A 26,064-nucleotide genomic window follows, 5' to 3' on the forward strand; every position below is an offset into this window, starting at 1 on the left:
ACTGAAGAAGCCTTAAAAGTACAAGACAGGTACACAGGACACTCTCCTCAGCCTCTAGGAATTCACAGCCCAAGGACTTTGAGCCAGAAGTAGATTTTTAGAACATAATAGCTCTCAATGGATTTTTCTTCATTAATTTGTCCAGTCTATTTTTTACTTCAAGTATGGACAGAGCTGAGAGCTGAACATAGCCCTACAGGAAACAGTATCACTTCTGTCAGTTTTTAAGGTCCCAACTGCAAGTTGTCTTTGGTTATTGTAATACAGATCTTGTGTTAGTAGATACAGTGAACAGCAAAACTGCTCCCTATTCACCTGACTGCATGCTAGCATACGGACTAAAGCATACGGAAGAGTAATCTCTTTCACAGGGGCCATTCCAGACCTTAGATCATCTGTGTCTCTTTTCTTTGCACTTTTTACTGTTCTATGGTAAACTTTTTGAAAGGAGGAACCCAAAATGTACACATGGAGTAACATGCACGATGTTTTTCTGCCTACCATTGCAATACTTCCTCTTATAATGTATAACATTCAGTGTGCTCTCCTGACCAGGACAAAGGATTAAACAGGTGTTGTTATTAGACTGTGGTTTTATTTAATCATGATATCTCATTCCTGACTGATAATGGTAACACATCTTGCACCACTGCATAAGTAGAGTTGGGACCATTGACAGCAGACACCTACAGGTTTCAGAGCTGCTTTGAAAAGGAGTGCAAATTAAACTGAAAGCATTAGGTGTCAAAAAAACTGCAGAGGATTTTAATTACATGAATAATCACAAGATCCTGAAGGTTATGCACAAAACTTCTATCAAAAATGCTCAAATAAAGTGCGATGAAAGAATATGTGAACGCTTAACAGTCTTGTGACCATGAAAAAACCCTCAAAACAACCCAAGCCAAAACTCTTGAAGAAGGGGAAAACCTTGATTTAGAAACTCTGCATTCTGAACTTTGTATGATCTTAAATGACACTGCATTTGCAGAAAAACAGAGAGAACATGAGCTCCAATTCTGTGCCTATCCAAGCCTTAGGGCTGTCTTGAGGTGCCCCCTCACTCCTGCTCCTGGTGACATCCATCATTAAGGAGCATAAGCTTAATACCCTTCTGCCATAAGTTCCCAAGACTGACAGACTGATCTGACAACTAAAATGAAATTCCTGATACAATGTTCAGTGACCATGGAAAAAGGTCATAAACTCTTTATTCAGAGTAAACTGGGGCAACAATAACAGAATCATTCCTGATGGAACAGGTTAAATAGAATAACGTACTATTAAATGAAGTACCGGCGAATTTTAATAGAAGTTATCTATCAATCTAAAATTACAAATAAAAGAAATATGATTACACTATAAGGGCAAAACTTCATGTCTTTTCCATATTTTTAGAAGTGCAGTTTTGGTTTTGTTTTGTTTTTTAGTTTTTTTTACACAGGATTCTTCACCGAAACACTATAAAAGTTTTCTAGGTAAGTATTTCAAATATTCTACAAATCTTATCTGTTCTAAAGGTCCCAGAATTAAAAAGTCTTAGTTAACATTTAAGTGCATTTGTTTTCCATTTTGTTTTAGAGGAAAGTCTTCCAGTTTTCCAAGAAATAAATTGTAATAGCTTTAACTTTTCCTGTCATGTGCAAAGCTAAAGTTAGAATGTTCCCTTAAAGGTCAGAGCTTCACTGTTTTTAAGGAAAAATATAATCACTAAGGAAAATTCTCCACAAAAATATTCAAATTTCCCAATCACAAAATTAAAAAAAATCTGTTCAGAACACTGTCAAAAACCACAAGACTCATATTTAAGGTACCTTGCATAATGTTTAAATGTACTGAGAGACAAAACAAGTTGGCAGAAACACTCGGTGACTTTATACATCCAACCACTCAACCCTGACCTACAGTCTGTCTTGGATTTGGTTCATAAAACACCACCCTCATGCAGTATAAAATGTAGATGCCTCAGATAAGGAAGAAATGGGAGTGGAGCCAAGCCAGCTGAATAAGCATTGCCACTTCAGTACATCCACCTTGCTTACTTAAAGGTCAAAGCATACAAACTGTTAGGAAGCAAAAAATAGACGAAGAAATCAGAAACACTACTGACTTGGATGCTAACCTAGAGGAGTTAACGTATCTAACTACAGGCAGGGCTCAGTGAATGGTGGTTACCATACTAGGAAAATAATGTGTTGGGTAATTTTTGTTCGGTTGATTGTTTTTTAGGAAGATGGACTGGATTGGGACAATCAAATGACAGAATGACATAAGGTTGTAGTCACCTTTGGAGCTCTGTAGTCTAGCCCCCTGCTCAAAGCAGTCCTGTCAAAGCAGGCTGACTCACAGCTGCATCCAGATGAGCGTTAAGTCTCCGAGCATAGAGATCCTACAACCTCTCTCATCTCTGGTTCTAGTGTTTCACCACCCTTCTCACAGCAAAAAGTTTCTTTCTATATAAAGCTGGAATTTCCCATCTTCCAAATTTCATTCACACTCTTGCCTTTCCATGTTGGACTGCTGAGACAAGTTAGGTTTCCTCTTTTCTGTAGTGTCCCATGAGATAGCTACATGCAGGAATGAGATCCCCCCAAGACTTCTTTGCAAAGGTCATATGAAACTTGTTCTCTCAGCCTTTCCATGCCTGACATGTGCTCCAGGCCCCCGAGCATCAGAGAGTACATTCAGTGGGCTTGTTCCAAGACATCAAATGTTCAGGGTAAGCACTATTACACCCTTTTACAGTATATTTAAAATTCTTCTCTGAATGCAGTATTTGAACAAACTCTGTATTCCAAACAAGCTTAGCCATCCAAGAAAAACTAACTTTTAAAAGTTGCTCAGAATAACCACTATTGGTTTGTAATTGGAGGGGTTTAAGGGAAGTGCCAACTATCAGCATCCAGCAAGGTCCAAAGGACAACAGGCAATCCTCTAAAAACAGGACAAACCTAGTGGATTTGGAGCAATATCCAAGGGCCAGCACACGGTACTATGCAGAGGCTCTACCCTTTGCAGGTGTGGAGAATTAAACAACTGTTGTGTTGGATCTCAAGTCAGTCCCTGAAGGGATCATACCACTACCTTTCATACCATAACACTGGATAAATATTAGCATTATAGTTACTTGTTAATTGTTTTGAACAGAGTTTAAACTGCGTCATCACCATGTGTCCCTGTAACACTCCGTTTGTCCCGATCAACAGAACATGCAAAAAGACCAGAGGCCTCAGCGGGCTCTATGTCACTTTGAAGCAACACTGTGAAGTTGCTTCACAGTCAGAGCAATGACGTGATCAAGACGGAGATCTGCCATGCAAGGAATAACGACTGTTAGTTCACAACAACTTTTTCTTTGAAATTGTGAGAATATTTTTATTCAAAAGACAACTGGTAAGACACAGAATAACCATCCACTCCGGACTACTTAAGAAATCTTTATTAAAAAAAACACCTTCACCAAAACAGTATGCTTGAGTGCTTATTGAAGACTGGTAATATATAACATGAAGAGTGAGACCAAAGAGATGGAAAACAGTCACAGCATCATAAAACTTAGAAATGTGTTCTAGTATCAGCAGTATTATGGCCACTATTTCTGCAAAGAATACAGCTATGCACTTCACTACTTGTTTGTGATTTTCTTATCCAGTATGTTATACCTAGCTTTAAAACCTTATTACTGTCTTTTAGACTCATGTTTATTATCTGTAAAATTTTCAAGTTCTGGGACAGGATAAAAAAAAATCTACCAAGAAACACATAAAAATATTGTTTATACATGAGTTTTCTTATGCCCCTTAGCACTGATTATAAAATTAAAAAAAATAGTTATGTAGCATATACACTAAAATATTACTGTCTAGCAATAGGAAGCAATTCCTTTAAGATGCAAATAGCTGAATTTCCTTCCGATAAAAGAATATAATGCTGTCACAAATGCTGTGGACTCAATTTTTCTCTCAGAAGTGGAGCTCCAGGTGATTTTGTAAATAACTTTACTCCCATCCCTAACAGAAGCACTGGTTCAAAATAGTTTATTAGATAAGAAAGAGAATGATAGAAGGACATGCTTTTTTCTTTTTTAAAACCCATTTTATTATGCAGAATATTGATTTATAATATGAAAATGATTTAAAGGATGGCTCTACTTCCTCAAACACTTTTTTTTTTTCCACCAGCGGTCCTACTGGGGATAGAGCTACACAGACATACAGTCATAAAATAGGCTGCCCACATTTACTTAGAATTTATACAGTGCTTCTCATACCAAAACTTGAATATCTTTTAAATCCTAAGGAATTTATCATTCTTACATTCCTGTGATGTTCCCATCACTTCTAACACTCCTGTTCCAGTCCTTTCATGAGATTTCTTCGAACTACATTGGTCTTCTGCAAGTATGGGAGGACATACACACATTAAGTGTGAAGATATCCTTCACTTTGAACTTGCTAGGGCACCTAAGCCAGGATGGCTACAGCAGCTAACTGTCAAAGTATTTATTAAGCTCTGCACTTTGTAAGCCCTCTGTTGGTGTGCCCACATTACAAATGTTAATGAAGCTACTAGCTCAGAGTTAGGTAGAAACAACTTTGTGAATTGTTGCCACACACAGACTGCAGCACAGACAAGCCTTAAGCTCTGTGATTATAGCAAACGTTGAAAGCCTAGTACATGTTACAATGATATTGAAAAAATCAAATCTTTCTCCCATTGTTTGTAGGAAAATGCCTGTGCAAAGGAAACTTTAGTTGACCTTTTCACAGGGGAACAAAAGGCTGGAGAGCAGCCCTGTGGCAAGTGAGCTGGGGGTCCTGATCAATGGCAAGTTGAATACGAGTCAGCAGTGCCCTGGCAGCCAAAGGGCCAACCGTGTCCTGGGGGGCATCGGGCAAAGCATCACCAGCCGGTCTATCGAAGTGATTGTCCTGCTCTGCTCTGCACTGGTGTGGCCTCACCTTGAGTACTGTGTGCAGTTTTGGGCCCCATAATATAAGAAGGACATCAAACTAGTAGAGTGTGTCCAAAGAAGGGTTGCCCAGATGGTGCAAAGTCTCAAGGGCAAGACCCACAAGAAGCAGCTGAAGTCACTTGGTTTGTTCAGCCTGGAGGAGAGAAGGCTGAAAGGAGACCTCATCACAGCCTACAACCTCCTCAAGTGAGGCAGCAGAGGGGAGATGCTAATCTCCTCTCTGGTGACCGTTGACAAGACATGAGGGAATGGAATAAAGCTGCATCAGGGAAAGTTCAGACAATATAAGGAAAAGATTCTTCACTGAGAGGGTGGCTGAGCACTGTAACAGACTTCCCAGAGAAGTGGTCATGGCACCAAGCCTGACAGAGTTCAAGGAGCATCTGGATGACACTTCTAGTCATATGACGTACTTCTAGGTAGTCCTGCAAGAAGCAGGTAGTTGGACACTACGATCTTTCTTAGTCCCTTCCAACTTCAGAAAATCTGTAGTTCTGTGACTGCTTTATCCATATGCAAAACCACTACATATCACTTAACAGTATCCAGGGAAACAAATCAAATACCATGGGTTCTCATTATTAATCATAATCAGAAATTGCCTTTATACCATGCATTTTAGCTTCTAGTAATTTTGTTGTCATCTGTTAAAAACATGAGCTACACACCAATAAAACAAAACTGTTAAGAATTCATTCTGTGTACAGTGTTAATAATTGCAGAGAACAGCTGACGATAACAGATTAACAGCTGATTAAACACTAATCGAACATTTATATGTGTAGACCCTCCTCAGAAACTCCTGACTGAAAGACTACTGAAAGAACACAAAACAAAACAAAAAAATCTGTTTCTGAAAGGAAAACTTTCTCTTAGTAAGATTCTGTTTCATGCTAAAAAGTTCTCAGGAGAATTCCACTTAGACATGTTTATTTCCAGGACTATACGTTCTGATGTATAAGCTTATCTCTTTTAGGTATACACAATTTTCATGTCAGCAATTAACAGAAATAAGTAGTCTCAGGAATCTCATCCTTAAACTAAAAGTGCTTAAGCAAGTCAACTGAGTAATGAAAAAACCCAACATTTTTACCAGAGGAGCCATATTTTATTCGTTGAAAATTGGAAATTAACATACTGTACCCTACTACCTTTTCTTCTTTGGTCTTTAGAAACACTCCTATTAATTTGAGTTAGCATTAAAAAGAGAATAAATGCAATACCTTACTAAGTGTTGACATTTGTCAGTTTGAAAAAGACTGAAACCATTCTTATTGTTAAGGTGTTCTTCTACTCATAGCAAATTTTACACTCGCATTACATTTTTTTTCTTTAAATGGTATCTCGTAATTTCAATTTCATTTCAAATACATAAATTCTAAGATATTCCAACACTTTTTTACTTGTTTCTCCTTAACCCATCTTTGAATATTAAATCTCTTTCAAAAAAGCAATTATTTTGCTTTATAAACCACCAACTCAAATAAGATTTTGGCATTTCCACTTTCAGAAATCTTCATAGATTATATTCCTAATCTGTCACAGCAGGTTTACATACACTGTCACAGCATACAATCTGACTATTAAATATAGAATTTCAGGAAGTATGTGCACAAGAAGAAAAAACATGGAGATACTAATTATGGGTACATTTAAGTTTCCTAACTATAACTAATGCTTATTCTGTAGAAGCCACAAATATTCATCTTAGAAAATAATTTCAGATACCTTATAAATACAGTTTTTCCCTAAAAGCAGTAAGGAATGGTGAAATTCATTAGCAGCAGAAGAAATTCATTCAGCAGCAGATATTTATACTCTCTTACAGAATATAAGAATAAGAGTCTCCTACTCTGTTGTTTCAAGTACCCACCCTGGATGGCCTACAAACACTTGCAAGAGTTAGAAACGTGCTCCCCATTCTTTTGTGCTAAGGACAAAATAGCAATATAAATAAAATAATCACTATATTTTTATATTTACAGTTTAGATACTAAGACACTATCTACCATTGATTGATGGTATTTACTAATAAGATATCATTTATAAATACAATATCTTTCAGTCTTACAATATAATTTTTATTAAAACAATATACCTTTAAATTTTAGCAGGCCATTAAAATACAGAACTTTGTAAAAAAAACATTTTACAGCAAGAACTGAAGTCTGTGACATGCTGGTGTGATTAAAAGCTACACCAGAGATTTTAATAGGATAAGCACACAATTGACTAGTGAGCTTTAAAAATAGGGTAGCACTGAGCTCCTAATCACAAGCATCATTAGCTTTAGTTTTAAAACTTATCAGCAGAAAAACACAATTTCACCAACTACACAGAATTTCTTTTCTGTGCAACAGCTTACATTCAGATGACTCTAAAGGAAGACCAGGTAATATTTATGATATTACCCTAACTTAGAAAGTAACATAGCACAGAGAATAACATTTATGCCAATTTCACTGCTTGCTACTCAGCAATGTGAAAATCTTGGTAGCAATCTAAAATATGAATAGCCATAATTTACAAATATGGCAGTAAACCACTTCCAAATCCTTTATTAACCTCATTCCAGAATTATAACATAATAATAAAAAAGAATATTTTGTATATCATAAACTGATCCTGCAGACAGATGACAGGTTTGACATAGTAAAATATCATATTAGAAACAGAATACTAAGGATGTAGTAGAAAAAGGCAGCAAGAAAATAAAACCTGGAACACATCCCACAGTAACTTCTGCTACAATCCTTTCTTCATCAACAGCAGCATTTTATATTTATATCTTATATCAACCCAACTTTTGGCATCATTTACATAATCATGGAATTTGGTTCATTAATCTTGTTATCAAGAGGAGTTTGCAACTTTTAATTTTTGTACATTATGATACCAACCTTCCTTCTGCTTTTCAATCACTTACTGTCCTGAAAATACTCGTATATTGTCAATATATCTCCTTTTTTCCACAAATACACATCCCTACATTATCGCTGACCACATTAGACATTACAGCAAGACCAATGTCCACTCGTATTACAGTCATACCTTCATATTGCTTTGTAGAACTACTCATAATCTACATAACTGCTCACACTAGGATCTGGGATCATGGTACTAATGAAATTAATTTCCATTCAGGTGTAACATGAAATTCCCCTCTGAAATTCTATAACCAAGAACTCTATACAGGTCCTCACATACTCACAAAGTACACCATTAATGCGTATTTCCTAAATGCAACTAAGTGTTGAGAGATAAATGAGTGCTGAGGGTTTCCAGGGGAACTGGAACTCTATTTAAAGCCTCTTACTAATTAGATCACTAACTAAAACCTACCTCAGGTAAATATAAATATATTATATAAATAATGGCTATTCTCTTAGAAAACTCTTAAGGTAGACAGTAACAGATTTTTTCACTAATCCAGTTCTTTTTGTTTAGCAACTATAACATAAATGTTATGAAAGGATACATTTAATGTGTTTTAGTTGAATTTAGAGATCTAACTGGTTCATTGAGATGATAGAGAATAAAAAATTGCCACATCTCAGTGTTACTGCTTAGACCAAAACATAGAGTAGCATTGAGTAAAAGAGGTAGCGTAACTCTACGCTGATGAGCAGGGAAAAGCAGTCCTATTAAAACCTATTCATTGTAAACTGCTCAGTATCTGCAAGCCATCACATCCTTGCTACTGAGATAGCTAGATTAAAGCTAGTACATTCAATTCCACTTTGATCGTAGCCTAGAAACAAAGACTGCTCCTGGAGATACTTTCAAATTTTGAGCCCACAATATTTCCCTTCAGAGCCTAACAGAGTCAATGTCCTGTCAGTCACATCACAGCAAATAATATGAACTATATTTAATGATACATAGAAAATATACATTGGATATTCAGTCTTGGCATAGAAATCATGCAGTACTAGTGATATTCCTTGAACTTGATAGCAATACCTCTACATTAATTTACTATCAGTATAAAATAGTATATTGACTCTGAAGCATAATTCAAATTCAATAGATCATGGTCTGGTAAAATTCTAGGTACAGAGTTCAACATTTCTATTTGTACTGTTTCTTGAAACAAACAGAAGTACAAACCTAGATAAAGACTAGGTTATGGAGAATAATGAGAAGCAAATTATAAGCAACTCCATCCATATGACTATGAAAAACATTTCAGAAACCTGTAATGAAGGTGTTTGCTAATCTGTTCTGTTCAATCCACTCTGTTTATGAGGAAAACAGCCTAACGATTAATTCTTCCAGTCTGTCTAGTCCTGGTTCCCAAGCTTTTCTGATTGCCTAACCTTCCTTTGCAGAATTTACTTTTTAGTAGGGAAAACAGGGGAAAAGGTTGCCACCCTCCTTATTGTTTAGGGTGTCACATCTCACATCCCTTGAGCCAAACAAGACCACAGCTGACAGCCACAGTACTGTTAAAGCTCGAATGCTGCATACGGTAATTGGAGCAATTTCAGGTGTTCTCTCAGAACAAAGCATATTGAAGGGGGAAATTTTTTTCTCCCTAAAAGCTACAAGATTTCCCCCTCACCACTCTTTACCATAAGCTCAAAGAGAGCTATACGGGTTCAAGAGAGCTCTGAAACCTTCACAGAATTGCAGACAATTTTGAGCTGAACTGCTTTTTTCTCCCTAAAAAACCCCATACTATTTCTAGAACTCATGAGGTCAAACTGCATGTGGGGAGGTCAGGAGGAAGCATTTATGACTGGCTCTAACTCATCCTACTTACATGGTATGAGATACACACATTTTAAATTCCATGACTTCAGATACATGATAAAAATTTTTTCAATATCTGGGAATATTTCTAGAGATCATAACCACGTTCAAATACTCATAGCTATAGACTAACATATATATATATTGGAAGTTAAATTTCAAGATTCTAGCACCGAAGGACATTTCAAACATTAATTCGATATTTAAGGATTAATATGAAACATCTGACTTCCATATTTTACTATGTTCTTCTTTTACTACTACCTAAAAGTAGTACTCATCCTAGGTCAAAACTATTTATGAAATACTGTAAAATCTTGGGGTTTGTTATTCTGAATATTTATCACAAGAAGAGATTTGTACATATATGCACAAAAAATGTCATAAAGCTTGTGTTCCGTATGCTGCTGGAAAAATCTATCATCACTTAAGTAGTTACTTTAATAAAAAAGAGCTTATCTGGGTATGCAGTATTAAAGAGAATCAAAATGACAGGCAGTGAAATAAATCACTGCAAAGGAAGAGTGAAGATTAAAATAATTAAACCTAAGAAAGGAATATCAAAGTTGATTCAGAATCACATTTATGAACATCATCTGAAAAAGACTGAATTTCAAGAATGATGCAAAAGCAAGTATGCAACATGCCCACACTGCATAAATTATGCATATTTATTTATAACAGATATTTAGTATTCATCAGGAGCACACTTACATGACAGGACACTTACCTGATGCAACTTCATGAACACAAAGATTAAAAAAATAAATAAGAGACTGTGGAATTTAGCAATGAGAAGGCTAATGGATAGCACAGTACCCAGATTCCAAACCAGCCTAAACATTTCTCTTCTTCATTAACATATTTGTTTTGCAACTTATCAGAGAAATAAAACCATCAACAGTTTTCCTGACATTTATAAGTGGTAGATCCTATTTAGGGACGGAAATTTCGCATGTGACTATCCAAAATCTTATCCTTGATACTTTATATTGAAAGAAATTCCAAAGTCAAATAGTGGGAATTGAGACCATCAAACTTGTATTTGATACTATTTAATAAAATGCAAGTTCTTCAGCATTTCTTGCTTCAACTGGGCAAATATATAGTTCTAATTAGAGATCAAGCTCTTTTGTTCTATTTTTCAGGAAGTTTTTTGATTAAAAAAGTATCCCTAGGAAACTTCAATTAGTTGGTGAGAACTGCATAAATGGCCACTTAAACTAGATAGACTGTTTCATTTGATTTAATCAATGTCTTATTATTTTATTAACATGCCTAATGAAACTTACTAGTTTGACATGATTTGAGAGATATTATATCTGTTTATTAGAATATATATATTAAAAATTATTCTTACCAAAATGACTTGGAAAAGAACTGGAAAAAGATGGATTTCTTCCACGAGGCTGTAAAAACATATTTTAAGATTTATTTAAAAACAGAGGAATAGAATTCTTATTTAAGACACTAAACTCACAACAGGAACAGAGTAGTAGAATAGTTGTTTCCAAAATCCATGACCCAGAACCTTAGCTTTAGACTAGCTCTCAACAAAAATGAGCTCCACTTCAGATATTAAATAGAAACAGCAATGTCAGGCTGTTTTGGAAATTACTTCCAGGTCTGCTTCACTGATGCGATTCAAGTGAGTGGAACAGTAATTAAGTTAATATTTTTTAATGGCAGAAATTAATAAAAATTCACAAGTATAGCACTATACATACTATGAAACAGAGTGCACCATTAACTAACTTAATTAATAGACTCAGCACACATAATAGAATTATAAACATGCTGTGTTTTTCTAAAGCATGCTATTTTTACTAGCTTCTTGGGTTTAACATATTTCTATATGATACTTTTGTCAGCCAATTCTCTTGACAATGCTGAGCAGTGGTGGCCCTACAGAAGTTAGCTATATTCTCCTGCATTTCAAAATCAGATACAAACCAGCATGTATATGCTTATAAGAAAGAAGAATATTCTCAAAAATCAGTAATACTTTACATTAATGTAGTATTTTCTACTCTTAGAACACAAACCACTTTATATTTATTAGTAAAGCATGTGTCTCTCACACGCTATGACATATGAATCATATGATTACATATGCTTAACTGTATTATATTGTCTAGTTTGAAGAATGATTGTCCCCCCTCTTATACACTATACTAGATGCCTATTCACCAAGCATGACAGAGAACATCAAATTGTATGTTTTGAAAATTTTCTCTTGTGTCACTATAACATTACTGAAGTGATTCATAAGCAACTGGTAGGTTTAGCCTTGTGATACACTTAAGACTGTATTATGAGTCGTGTAATAAACACAGAACTCAAACACAGAGAGCATGTCTGGGATCTCTCCATACAGCAAACTACAAAATTGTCTTTCAAGAAGTATGTCAGTTAAAAACACAAAGTTATATTATATTGTTCTCTGTGAAGAAACATGAGTTATATTTGACTAAGATGAGCATCGAATTTCATGTTTGAAGCTTTACTATGTAAAACTCTATACCAGCTTCTGGTACAACAGTAATCAGATTAATTCTGTTTGGTAAACTATTTGTTAAAAAGAACTTATATATTCCTAAAATCACATAGTTCAATTTCAGAGTTTTTATTCATGTCCAGTAAGAAAAGAGAAGGTATTATTTTTCTGGATAGGGTAAGCTAAAGTACTATACTGTGAATTGAAGCGGCTAGAAGAAATTTAACATTCTCCTCTATGAACTTCATGAAAAAATTCATAGGGAGCTAGAACAAACATCCAAGGCTCATAAAAGAATAAGATGCTTCATTGAGATTAATGTCACCTATCAAGCTCTGGTTGTTCACATTTGCTGAAATCACATCATGTAAAGGAAATACAATAAGGAATAAAAGCCACACTAAGAGAACAACCATATCTACAAAGAACTAAGAATTACTTCTGAGTAATGCAGATGTGTGCATTATGTATGAATAACGGTTTACTATTTCTTACTGTTTTCCTAATTCTCCGATCCTTGCCTTAACCTAAATGTAATAATGATTCTATGATATAGAATCTATATGAGTTTGGGGAGGGAGCAGGGGCTTAGTATAGGAAGATCTGTTGCACTGTACACCACTGGCACGTGGACCTAGAGATGAGTAAAACACATCCACTGAATTGTTCAAAACATAATAAACCAGTATCATTTTATGCACTTATATATACACATTTAACAAAATTAAGTAATAGCCTTGTTCAAACAAATGTGTTTACTTTTTCTTGCATACAGAAATGTTACACCCAGCAGAGAGAAAAGAGTTTATGTAAGGAAAGAAACTCATTATTTCTAAGCTTAGAAGCTTGAATTTAAGGACAATTTCTCTTCTTATTAAGTTGAAGTGAAAAAAAATCCATATGCAGTGGAAAAAAACAGTTCCTTCCATAAGTCAGGAGAACATGAAAGCTGTTCTCCTCTGGGCAATCTAATAACTCTTTAATAGACAGTTATGGCACCTTGGACACAGCCAGTTCATAAGAGAGTCCCAGCATTGCAGATAGGAAGACTTATTATATTTGAGGTTCATTACCAGAGCCAAATCTATGAGTTAAATGAAAAGCTTAGGCCATGCCTGTAAAACAGAATTTTGCTGATGTGGGTATAACAATACTAAACATTAAAAAGGCCATTTAAACACCACAGACTCCCCAAAAGAGCAACAACTGTAACAGTATTTGTACTGACAAAATTAAGTTTTCCCAGCACAAACCTACTTGTGCTTAGGGCTTATTGGAATTACTTACCCCAGCAAAAGCTGCTCTCTTTGCTACATAAGCAGCATTTAAACTGTGAACACATTAGCAGTAAAACACAATCAAATACCAAGAATAGCTAAGCGATCCTATTTTAGGAAAAACCTAGAAAAATGCTTTTGTGGTAAAGGGTAAATTATGAAACAATTGTTTCCAAAAACTGCAAGCAGTCCCGATTGTTACAGCATTACAAAGTCAGCTCTACTTTCTGCTGAGATAAGCTAAAACAAAACTAGAGCTAATATGGCTGTTCTTAAAGGTCACCTGCAAACCTTTATGACTGAAGCAAAAAATAGCTGCAGCCTCTAAAGAAAATTATGCACGTAACTTAACTAAAGCATAAAGTCACCTCAAACATTGTATTAAGACAAAGCTTAAAGCTGATTTATCCCAACTTTGCATATATGTGCTGAAGAGAGTGACATTATCACACCCTTCATTGCTATCTTACATAGTTTTACAAAGGAAATGTCCTAAAGCCAGTGAAAAAGGAGTTTAGCTATGGAATTTATTTCATAGAATGTTCATATTTTAAACTAAAAGTAGTTTGGTTCTTTATAGACTTTTAGAAAATTTATATTTAATTAGGTCCTACTCTGTTTGGAAAAGAAACAGAATCATCACAATACACATAAGCAAATCATAATACTAAATAACAATACTAAATATGTTCTCATTTAAATCTATGTATAAATAAACAACTGGCTCAAAATAACTGGTCATCTGATTTTATAAGACTTGCTATCAGTACAATCTGAATTTTTAATATACTAACAATTTTCAGAATGAGATTACACCTCCAATTTTGCTTTCCAACAATTTGCAAGATCTGCTTTTCTAAGATATCCTAAATTACCTTTTTTCAAAACACAGACCTACTGCAGGACACTGAACACCAAAGGCTTTTTGTTACAGGTGTAATTCCTTAAAAATTTAAAAGACAGAAAATGCGATGTTATCAGATATAAGCTTTAGAGAAAAGTTGGGTGAGGGTGTGTGAAAAATGGGTTATTACAGACATTGTAAGCTGAACAAATGAGTAGAAATTATTCTGAAGAACAGAACTGGTGGACATGGACAAAGCAAGAACCGAGACATTCATTGTAAAGGGATAAATGTCAAATCCACAACAAATTTTTGAAGAATTCGGTCAGTTGGTTGATATAGTATGCTTGAGCTTTCAGAATGTATAAGGACACCTGATAAAGGGTCTTAAAAAATAGCCATGACTGTTCAGATTGCAAAGGCACAGCTAAAGGAGACAATATTCTAGAAATTTATGAAGTAGTGTGCTTCTTTTCCACCATAAGATGATGGCATCAAATTAAGTGGCAAATGCCAGATCAGACAAAGAAAATACCTGAGGATGATAAAATTTCATATGCATGTGATTATGCTATAGATTAACTATTATTGTTATTTGTCGAATATATCTTTCAAACGACATAATTGAAATGAAAATTACTCCTCAGTAGCTACTACCTACAGAATACCACAAATTCTTGTATGGCTTCTGAAAAACAAACAACTCACAGGGGTCTGAGAAAGCCTCCTGAAAGTATTCCCACTCACCTGACTCCTTCCTATAGTCTTCTCTGGGCACCTACTATTGAACATAAGAGAATGGACTTTTCAGTGGTTCAGATTTGCTTTGTGCTGAACAGAGGATTCATGGCAGAACTGAATTCACTCAAGTCTGCAGCTCCAACTGTAGCACCCAACCAGCTGACTTTTCCTCATTATCTGCTTATTTTTTATTTGCTACTTATATTACCAAAGGCAAAAATTCACTATTGAAAGTAAAAATAACCAAGAATGAATGGCATTTTCTCCTTCTTTTTAATGCTTTACATTAAAAGAGTAAATATATGAACCTTCCAATACGACGTTTTTCAAAAATTCACTTAACAGTAACATCAAATATTAGCTTCACATTTTTACAACTTAGACATTCAGCAATTGATCAGCAACACGAAAGAGAAGACAAAATTACAGGTTTAAGGTTAATAGCTAATTTCTTTACTAAAGGGGAGCTTTTATAAAATGTAACTCTAAGGAGTTGTGTTTTACATTAAAAACGGTGATTAGTATTACAGTCTGTACATGACTAGACTATGAGAACTCACTTGCAATAATGAACTCTGACCACTGCCTTTGATATGAATTACAATGATGTGCGACCTGACAACAGTGTTATTAGCTGACACACAACTTAACATTTCAAGAGTCTGTTTCTGGGCAAGTCTTCCTGCCTGGTGTTATTCGATAAAGCAGTATATATGCAAATATTACACCAAAAAATAGGAAGAGCAAAGTTCATATGAATTCTTTGCTCTTTTATATTAGCATTACTGCCCTAATAAGAAAATGAGGGTTTTTACAACTCAATTTTCATAGATGTGAACTAGCATAATCAAAATCAGGTTGTAAATGTATATAAACATTCCCTAAAGTCCTAATAAAACAGTTTCGTCCACTGTCAATCTCTCAATCCATCTGCATTGTAATTTTCTCACTAATATTGTACACCTCTAACATGTAATTCTACTGCTCAGTTTGGTCGGACTAGGCCCTAAGGCTTACCTGTTATCAGAACTATTCCATTTTATTTTATTCATAGTCATAAAAAACCAAGAAAACATATAAAAACAGAAAAGTAATTTAGAAACAAATAGATCTACTTTGTAAAGTGAGTATTTCAACCTTCAACTAGGAAATTAAAATGACTAATGGGAAGAACAAAGTGTTCTTAAAGCAATTAATATAAACCCACATTAATCAATTCACAAGGAAAGCACTGAAGTGCTAGTCCTCTAGTATAATGGCAAAGAAACCAACAGCAGGTTCAAAGACAAACAGTGTGCAAAGCTAACAAGTGCTTGTGAAATGAATCACAATTCTACCAACACAAAACAATTAAAAGCACCAAATCAACTCCAAAGAGTTTGGTTTGGTTTAGGGTTTGTTTCGGGGTTTTTTTACTGTTTGTTTTTTGAAACTGGGGGCAAGGATATTAGATAGACCGTTTCAGAAATTGCCTTTAATGTTCTTTAACAGATAATGCATGGGTACAAACAGTAGCATAAATAAAGTTTGAAAATTGGACCATTCTTGGATGACTCCAAAGACACTATGATAAAAAGTAACTATAATTAGTCAAGACAATCTGCTGTTATGTACAAGGGTGATCCATCTATCATCTTCACAGGTACTAGACCTGTAGCACTTAGATGCAGAAAATTTTTTTTGTTGTTGTTGCTCTTCAGCACCTTCCTGTTTTGTTTTGTTTTGTTACACTTTTTCCCCTTTTTTAGAGCAGTGCCTAATGTTTGTCTGGGAAATTTATTTTAAGGACCGGAGGTGGGGAAGGTTCCTTAATTTGGCCCCCTGTCCTTCACCATAAATCTAAGAAGGCTCACACTATTAGTTCTTAGATAAGTGTTTCTCCCTCAGGAAATTACCTTAATAACAGAATACTGGAATGTGTACCACTCTCGTGCTTATTATCTGATGCAATATTTCATATTCCCCTCACCTCTATTCTATTATTTTTACTGTCTCCCTTCCCTGCAACCAAAAATGTCCATTTTAGCATCCCATAAAAATCAGATTCCATAGGTTAGAAGGTTTAGTTTTCAGCTATATTAATGTCATCAAATGGTATGAGTTTCTAACTAGAGGTAAGCCAAGTAGTTGCATAAAAGAGCATGCAGCTACATTTTAGAAGGTTATCTGTAAGGCCAAAGGCAAGTTAAAAATCATGATCCAGTAAAAGTTTCCTGCAGTAGCATAGTACAGAATACTTTTCAATAGTCAAATCACATAAGAACAGCTAATTGGTATACCATATTAAGAGAAACTAAGAAATCTATATCAACTCCTCCTCACTACTAGAAAAAAATAGCAATCTGATCATTATAGACCACAGGAAAACAGCATAGAAGACTCAAAGCAGGAACAAAAAAAATTCCAACCCTTAATAGACTATGTCTGACATCTTATCCACCCATATAACATTAAGTTGACAAACACACAAGAGGACAAAGTATTTTATGATACTGCTCTTTTTGAAAACAGACTATGCATAGTTAAATCAGATCTCTCCCTGCTGCAGACATTTGCTTCCACTGTGAGTTCTATTCCTTGAAGAACTCTTCACAGAAGTACAATCCACCAAGAGCAATTAACACAGGAGACAACTTTTTTTTTTAAACAAACTCTAAGTGAGGTTGTATCAGACAGCAATTGTTGCATGATGTAAAAACTGGTACAAAAAGGGAAACACCTGACTCAATTATACTCTAACGTTGTATCAGACAGCAATTGTTGCATGATGTAAAAACAGGTACAAAAAGGGAAACACCTGACTAAATTATACTCTAACCCATTAAGGTCAAAACATGCAGGAAAACACTCATCCTTTTCTAAAACTGAATTATCTTCCTGTGGATACTCATATGGTCAGATGTCCAAACACTTAAAGTATTCACAGAAACACATTAAAGTTGGGGTTTTTTACAGCTACCATCTTACACAAGAGAATTTATGTTTGTGAGAGATCTAATTCTGCAGCATACTAATGGGATATCACTAGAGTTTTCCACTGCTAAATTGAAAAGTAATAGAGAGGAAGGGCTCCCATAATAGAGAATGCTAAAAGTTACCTCCACAGTTGAGGAATGGCAGAGATTACAAAGTATTTTTTGTATTCTTACAAAATGCTAATTAAAGGCATTCAAAATACGTATTGTAATTAGTATATTTTATCATAAGCTTAAAAATATAAAAATAATATAAACCCCATCAAAAATACAACGGTATTCAAATATCTGTGTCTATGCCATATATAACAAACAACCTGTAATAGGAAACAGAAGTGTCCAAAAATGGTGAAAATAAGATGAAATGTCTCTCCTCTGATATTACAAGTTAGCTAATTTACAATATCAGCTATGAAAAAAAATGCAACAAAAAAATGGAGTGCATCTGTCCCCTTTCAAGTGCTAAAATAAGAACTGCTCAAATGTTGCACGTCTCTATCAGAAAGCACACTGGTAAAGTCTGAGTTGATGGGAAGAAGAATGATAAGCATGAGTTACAAGAAAATTGGTGGAATTAAAAAAGAGAGAGCAAGAAAGAGAGAATGTGTTAGGTAAACATGTCTGAGAACAAGCTATCATATGGAACAAACAAAATAAATGCACAGTAGTCTTCATCCTCCTCCCAATTCAGTCTTTATTTCAAAATAAGGTTAATTATAGATATTTTTGAAAGGCAAGGAAACAGTAAGGTAAATACTAATTTAACATTTCGTCATTTTATAATTGTTTTGTTACCACCACTTTTATTCATTTAAAGTTACAGCAGAAAGCATCCATCCTTGAAAGCCAGGTATTGATAAAATGTAAGCTTGGAGAAGCTACAGAGACTCAGTGCAGTGACTTACATCACTCTTATCAGTACTAAAATGCAGTAGAGTTTTTCCACAAAGAACAAATTCAATCCCACAGGATTTGTGTCCAGTGTTATTTATTTACTTCCTATCACAATCTTTTCAGATATTTTCCATCTGTCTAATGAAAGGGGCGAAAGAGAACATATGCCTTTAGTAATTCTGAGCTCCATGAGAACTGATTAATTAGCCATCAAACCAAAACAGAACCAATTTTGATATAGTGTTCCCTATAGCATGTACCTAGTTTCCACTCTGTTCACTAGCATTTTGTATGAATATGAATATATTATTCACCTCTGTCATGTAGCATTGGCTACTTCCATCAAAAGTTTTTGGGAAGCCAAAGAATCAGGAAGAAGACAGACCAAAGGATAACCTGCACTCCGTCAGAAACGTAGCCAAACAAATGATTTAGTGAAAGTAAAAAAGAGGACCAGTAAGACATGCGAGAAACAGAACAATTACAGATGGCTAATCTGGAATCTGGTAGCCGGTCCTTAAATGACAGAACTAGATATACTGGTATTTAAGATTATTAATAGTTTGTTGAATGTCCAGAGCTGCTCTTTAATAATATTAAGAAAAGAACTCCTGTCTGCTGCCAGATGACCATGAGGATCAGTGTGCATCCACAATCTACCTACGCTGAGCATAATGGCAAATACATATGATTCCTCAAATAAAAAGAATTCAGCAGGGAGAGGAAATGTGCTGCTAATATAATCAGCACTCAAGATACAGAAATATTCTTTATAACTCTTAAAGTATTAGAATATCTGTGGGTTAGTTCTAAAAGGGGATAACTGTTTTATTTGTTTCTATAATACATAAAATCCTGCAGTAGCATAAACAGCTTTTTTACAATAAAAACTATTCTATACAATCCAAAATATTTTAAATCTCTCTATTTCCTAGTTCATTTGTAGTCTACTTAGTATATTAAAGCACCATTCCCAGTAGCATCATAAAAGATTAAAAGAGGATGTTCCATCTTCTGTAACAAAAAGTTGGAAAAGAAATTAAATTTCCTTCCTTATGTTTTTTTTATCTTGTGCTCATTTAAATCAATCAAAGCAAGACAGTACCATGTTCAGCAAACTCTTGGCTGTAACACATCAGACACCACAAACAGAGAAGAGTGACTGCAAGAACAACCAGATTTTCTAGGCATATCCAGCAAGACAGAGAGATGCTTCCTAATTACTATTTAAGTTCCATGCCACTTTTTTTTTTCCCCATCACACTGTAAACTTTGGAACAAGAAGAAAAGATATTAAGATACTTTTAAACATACTGAGGGTACCTACACCAATTGTTAAAATCCATATTTAGGAACTTTGAAAAGGTAGCTATATTTGCAGAAAAACTGACCAGCTTACAAGTTAATTGACTCTTGTAAACCTTTAACAAATACATCCCCTTTGTCCTAGCTACAAATATGTTTAGCTAGACAAAAATTTTGATAATGCTTTGGGGTTTTCTTTCTTTTAGATTTTAATGATAATTTTAATGTTAAAATTCTTATGATTTTGTCTCTAGTGTTTTATTGGCTAAATCCATGTTAAAATAACCAGGATCATATAAAATTGACATAAAAGACATAAGATAGTGTTCTATAACAAAAACTCTCTGGGAATTTTCTAAATCAAAGTGGTAGTCGAAGTAGTATGATCATGAGATCTGTTATTGCTACTTCCTAACCGGAAAAAAGAAATTGAAACAGAAAGAACCCAGAGCAACAGAGAATGTGTAGTTGTATCACCTCACAGAAGCAGGGCTGTGCTCAGTCAGGGCCACCAACAGTTTCAGAGCATACAGTGGTACTGGGTCCGGAGCCATCAGAATGTGCTCATACCTGAAAGGCAAGGTGGAGAAGAGGCAGAAACTGTGAGAAAAAAAAAAAGGTCAAGAGATTCTTGTCAAAAAAGTTGATACTAAAAATGTGTCATTTCCCATTTCCAAACTTCATAATAACCACAATGGAAATACAATGCTGTTTGGAATTGTACAAAGCAACAATACTTGTATTTTAAAGCCAGCATCAGATTAACTTTGAAAGAAGCATTAATAAAATTTTTAGAGAGAGATACATAATTATAAAATATGTAACAGTATATACGCTTGTGTGTGTATATATGCATATATATATGCAGGTTGCATATATAACACATACATGTTTTATAACTAAGAATTATATTAAAATATATTTATAAAACATTCATCTCGTCTACATGCGTATAACTTATTTATTGATCTATAGTAAATACTTTAATCTTTCAGAGACAAGTAGAAAATGAGCATCAAAATATTATGAAGAAGATTTATTGGGTGCTTAGGAAGACCATCAACCAACTTTTTTATGATTAAGCTCTGTATTTTGCCTACATGGTGACGTTCTCAAAACTGAAAAAAACCTCACATTGAGCTTTATATTTTATCTCAAATTTCAAAAAATATTGCTTTCACTACAGCATATTTACATTCTCCAAATAATATGAAACAGAAGAATATTAACATACTCCAAAACAATGTTTATTGAGAGGTATGGCAGTGAAAATAAAACCACAAGAAAAACCTCTTCAAAACATTTACAAATGGTGATCTTGATAAGGGAAAATAGGCTGCTGAAAAGCAAAATGGACCTTGTTGCTACTAACATTCCAGTGATGTCCTCTCAACAAACAGGGCTAATTTTATTGTATTTAAGTCAAAATGTATCTGGATGGCAATAGGATATAATGACGGAAGTAAGAAAGATGTAAGCATAGAAAACCACAGACTCAGCTATGTCAAAACACAGTGTTTCATTACAAATAGTGCTACTCTAAACATGTGGAAGTAATAGAATAGGAAGTATAAATCTCATTTGTAAAAGAAAAACCATGAAGAATTAATCAAGTACAAATGAAAGGATGATTTGTAGGAAAATGTGGTAGGTTATATGTAAAAAAAATGCTTCCACAAAAAGAAAAAAACTGTAGTGTTCTGATGAGGGGAGGGAGTGGAGTAATGCAATTCACTGAGAATTTTACTTCACATCTTCAGATCCCTAGTGCTGCCAGAACTGAGGAATCTGGATCACTTCCCACCACCTGCATGCTGACATACTCTACTATGTGCTAGCTCTTCCCCTCCCTGCAGGCACACCACACCTCAGCACTCTGATTTATACTGGAAGGAAGTCTAGAAGGAGATGAGGTGCTTTCCAGCCAAGTCTCCGATCTGGTCTGTGACAAGGAGGGAGAAGCACACCAGCCGTGCAGTCTTGATGTAACCTGTGGGAGTTCCTTCACAGGCGCTAACATTCCTACATAGCCTATGGGCAATGTGTCATGGCTACTACACACTAACTTGAAGGTACTACTGTAGAGTTGCAAACCACATCTCAGTATCTACTGAACTAGTGGCTACAAGTCGGTGTTGACTTCATGTCTTTAGTGATTAAAATCTCCCTTTTAGAAATAACAGATTCCAGTTCCTCAAAGAAAATGATTTCTCACTGGTGATTAAAAAGTCCCTTCCTTCATAAAAGAAGAAAATACTCTAATGCATTAGTAGACACTGATCCCAAAAGCCCTACGTGTGAGCAATACATATTCCTATGAAACATAATGGTACTATTTGCAATTTTTTTTGCAGAGTCCATGACTAAATCTTCCAAGGCAAGCAAAGATGCTATCAGGTGACTCAGACACAGATTACTAGAGTCAATGTCTTGGTAATTAATATAAACATATTGCCTAACTAAAGGCCAATAGGAGCTTTGAATATATGAATCTTCTCTGAAGGGCAAATACTCTGTGCTTGAGATACTTTATTAAATGAATGAGTCATCAAATGATTGCACTGCCACTTCAAAACACAAAACAGTTTAGTAACAGTAGAGGACATTTTATAAGGGTTCTATAAACTCCAGGTACTACACTGTAAACTCCAGGTACTACACTGTAGGGAGTTAACTTTGTCAATCTTTTCTATAAACAATTATGACAAAAGGACCTAAAGATTTAGCGATATGGACGCCTCTAAGATCTTAAAAAAGAGTGAACATCATGTCAAGTCTCTTGGACTTCATACTTGGAGAAATGGTTTAGCAGTCTACTAAGAACAAGCTACATAATCTTTCAAATGAAATAAAATTTATTTACACATTCCTCTATTTTGCTGGTTCTGGCTCAATTTTCAAATAATATATAACTAGAAATATCAAGAATTAAAATTAAATAGAACTGAATATAAAGCATTTGCCATGTATTCATTGTCTATAGCTGCAAGTTTCATTTCGGTTATGAAACGCTCAGGGGAATGACCTTTCAGTACAGTAAACTGAAATTTTATGAAACTATTTCATTCTATTCAATTAAAACCCAGTGAGGAGGCCAACTTTCTAATCTATAAATGCAGAAATATTTAATGGAAATACCATTTTATTGATGATGCAGAAGATGAGAACAAAGTGGTAATCACTGCACTCCTGCATATATCTCAAAATGAAGTCCATTTATATTTCATGCATAGTGAGCCACATTCTATTTCAAGGGTCAGTTTAACATTTAAACAAATTAATTTGAGGAAGATATTTATAGGAATGAAATATATACACAAATGTATATGATTATAATCTTTAGTAAAAAAATCACATATTAAACCCAGATGTCCCTCCCTTCCATACTCAACAGCTCTCAGTTCTCAGTGGGCTCAAAAGGGATTGAAATATCCACTTTCCCACACAGACTGCCCGTGAACAAACAGCCATCACATACCTCCCCTTTTTTGACTGTCTTCCAGCTGAGTCCCACTGTGTCCCATCCTTTACCCAGCAACAGAAAGACTAAACATCAGCAAACACCTCTTCAGCCTCCAAATGTTCTCAGTTTTCAAGTAACCCATACTTCTTGGGATAGAGCTTTACATTATCTTTACAAGTAGGTTACACTGAATCTTAAAGCCTGGAACCAAGATTCTGAACTGCTGCAAGACCCTTTCTCATACTTTCATACAACATAACACATGCGAAGATAGCACAGGTTCAGTCCCCAACATAAAATCATATTTACTTTCAGACCAAAAAGCCCTGTCACCCAGTTGAGCTAATAAGTTCCAAGACAGTATTATACTGGTTGTTTTCCTTCTAGTTGTAATTAACATGACACACCCTTCCAAACACACATCCTCCCGGTCAATGAGAAACATCATGTAAGATCGACATGTTTCAAGGACAAGATGGACAAGGGCAAGTTTCAGAGCAAGGAAACTGTCTCCTTTGACTCTAGGTCTCTTCCCCTATCTGAAGAAAATTACCTGACAGCTTTTAATAATGCATATACTCTATTTTAAAAGTAATGTTTCCAGCTGCCATTTTAATTTGTACTGATACATTCTATATTTCCCAGAGGAAAAAAATGTGAAGAAAGGTGTGAAAGTTTCTCTCTAGAACTCTTAAGATGTCCTTCCAACTCTCTGTCATAGAGAGAAGTTTACATGTCTTGCATGGATAAAACTTTGGTCCTCAAACTGTAAGAGCACTATTCAATTAGCAAGAAACAAGTCTCATATTTGGAGAAGGCACTGTGTTTCTAATCATAATCCAGCATCCATTCCTCCACCCTTCTTCCATCTATTGAATGTAGGGGTGGGGAACAATTTTCTGACTTAGGGCAGCTAAGTATTCATCACTTTTGAGAACCACACATGAAAATACACTGTACTATTATTAGAATAATGTAAAATATGAATGATGACTACTGTACTTGTTTTATGTTTGTGCTTTCTTTCCCTCTACACACAGATGTTACCAGGTCACAGTCAGCATAACACAGAAAGCTGTCTCTGTGCTCACCTGCAAGTCAGCATGAAATGAGAGGCCTCATTTGACCATAGCCCTTATAAATGAATTTTCAGGCCACATCTGGGTGAACCACAAAGGATTAATACCTGATGTACTACTCCTTTTCAAAAAGTTATTTGTTGTTCCATATGATATCAGAACATCTTACATGAAAGCACAATATCCAAAACAGACAAAAAGATGTTGTAGTTAGACTGTTCTAACTTTATTAGCAGAACAAAGAGTAGTATTTAAATCACAGCCCAAAAGCTAGGGGGAATCTTGCTTTGCTTCAAGAGCAGCCAGAGGCACAGTATCAGAAATGAGTGTCACACAGAAGTTGTGTTTGTGTTGTACATGTCAAAATCCTAAATAAACCTAGGCGGACATGTTGGGCAGAGAACTCTGGCAGCAGTTAACTGCGATTCCTCTTTTTGCTTTGCCATTTAAACATAAAAAGGGTAGTTAAAACAAATACACTGTCAAAATGGATTGCGTATCAAGTTATTCCCCATTACAGGAGCAATATTATACTTACTGAGGCAGCAATAAATCTCTAATGAGAGACAGAAGCTTGCTGTTTGAGTCAAGGCTCTCCCCTTTCTCCTCATCCATGACCCCGTGGCTTAAAAGCAGTGATGTGGTTTCTGAGAGCAACCGCAAGCTGAAGAGTCTCCATTCCACTTGAAAATAAAGATGCCAAGAATGTGACCACACTGAAGCATAATTACAACAAAATGTGGAATTCATGGAAACTGTAGCTGATGTGCCCGTATACTTACCATTCTGACTGTGGACCAAAGAAACCAGTGGTGGGAGGATACGGTCTTCAACCTAAAACAGAGAATCAAAAAGATCTGGCTTAGATTATTCACAGATGAAAAAAATAGAACAGAGATACACTATCATCCATGTTTATTCCACTGCTAGAGCCCTTAATCAAAGAGTGAATAATCATGGATATTCATCCATAATCACACTTACAAAGCCACCAAGTTAATTTTTCGCTGGTAAACTGCCATAAGTTAGAGACGTTAATGTACTTTGACATAGAAAACAACAGTAACATTGGTATAACTCTTTGACAGGGAATTTGAATTTAAAATAAAGAATTCAGTGCAGATGTAAGATATTAAGAAAAAAGAGTATTAGAGTATCTTAATCCCAATGCTTTAATCCATAAACTAATCACTGAATAAAGTTCAGATGAAACATCCTTCTAAAACAGAACTGCATAGAATTAAGATACACCAGGAAAG

The 26,064-nt window shown here is 35.1% G+C and overlaps 1 protein-coding gene across 9 annotated transcripts in view; it reads right to left on the minus strand.

Annotated features, from left to right (window-relative positions):
• ULK4 (unc-51 like kinase 4) overlaps positions 1–26,064 on the minus strand; it is a 236,108-nt gene that overhangs the window by 104,909 nt on the left and 105,135 nt on the right. For all 9 annotated transcript variants that reach the window (XR_001878447.1, XR_001878446.1, XM_017837568.1 and 6 more), the window contains exons 28-31: positions 25,588–25,639; positions 25,344–25,488; positions 20,741–20,833; positions 11,091–11,139 (exon numbers count right to left, since the gene is read on the minus strand). Coding sequence is in view for 7 of the 9 variants with exons in the window: in XM_017837568.1 (XP_017693057.1) it covers positions 11,091–11,139; positions 20,741–20,833; positions 25,344–25,488; positions 25,588–25,639 (339 nt within the window). In the remaining 2 variants the exon portion in view is untranslated. The remainder of the gene's footprint in view (positions 1–11,090; positions 11,140–20,740; positions 20,834–25,343; positions 25,489–25,587; positions 25,640–26,064) is intronic.

This window comes from Lepidothrix coronata, unplaced genomic scaffold (assembly GCF_001604755.1).
Source record: "Lepidothrix coronata isolate B3197 unplaced genomic scaffold, Lepidothrix_coronata-1.0 Scaffold306, whole genome shotgun sequence".
Taxonomy (NCBI): Eukaryota; Metazoa; Chordata; class Aves; order Passeriformes; family Pipridae; genus Lepidothrix; species Lepidothrix coronata.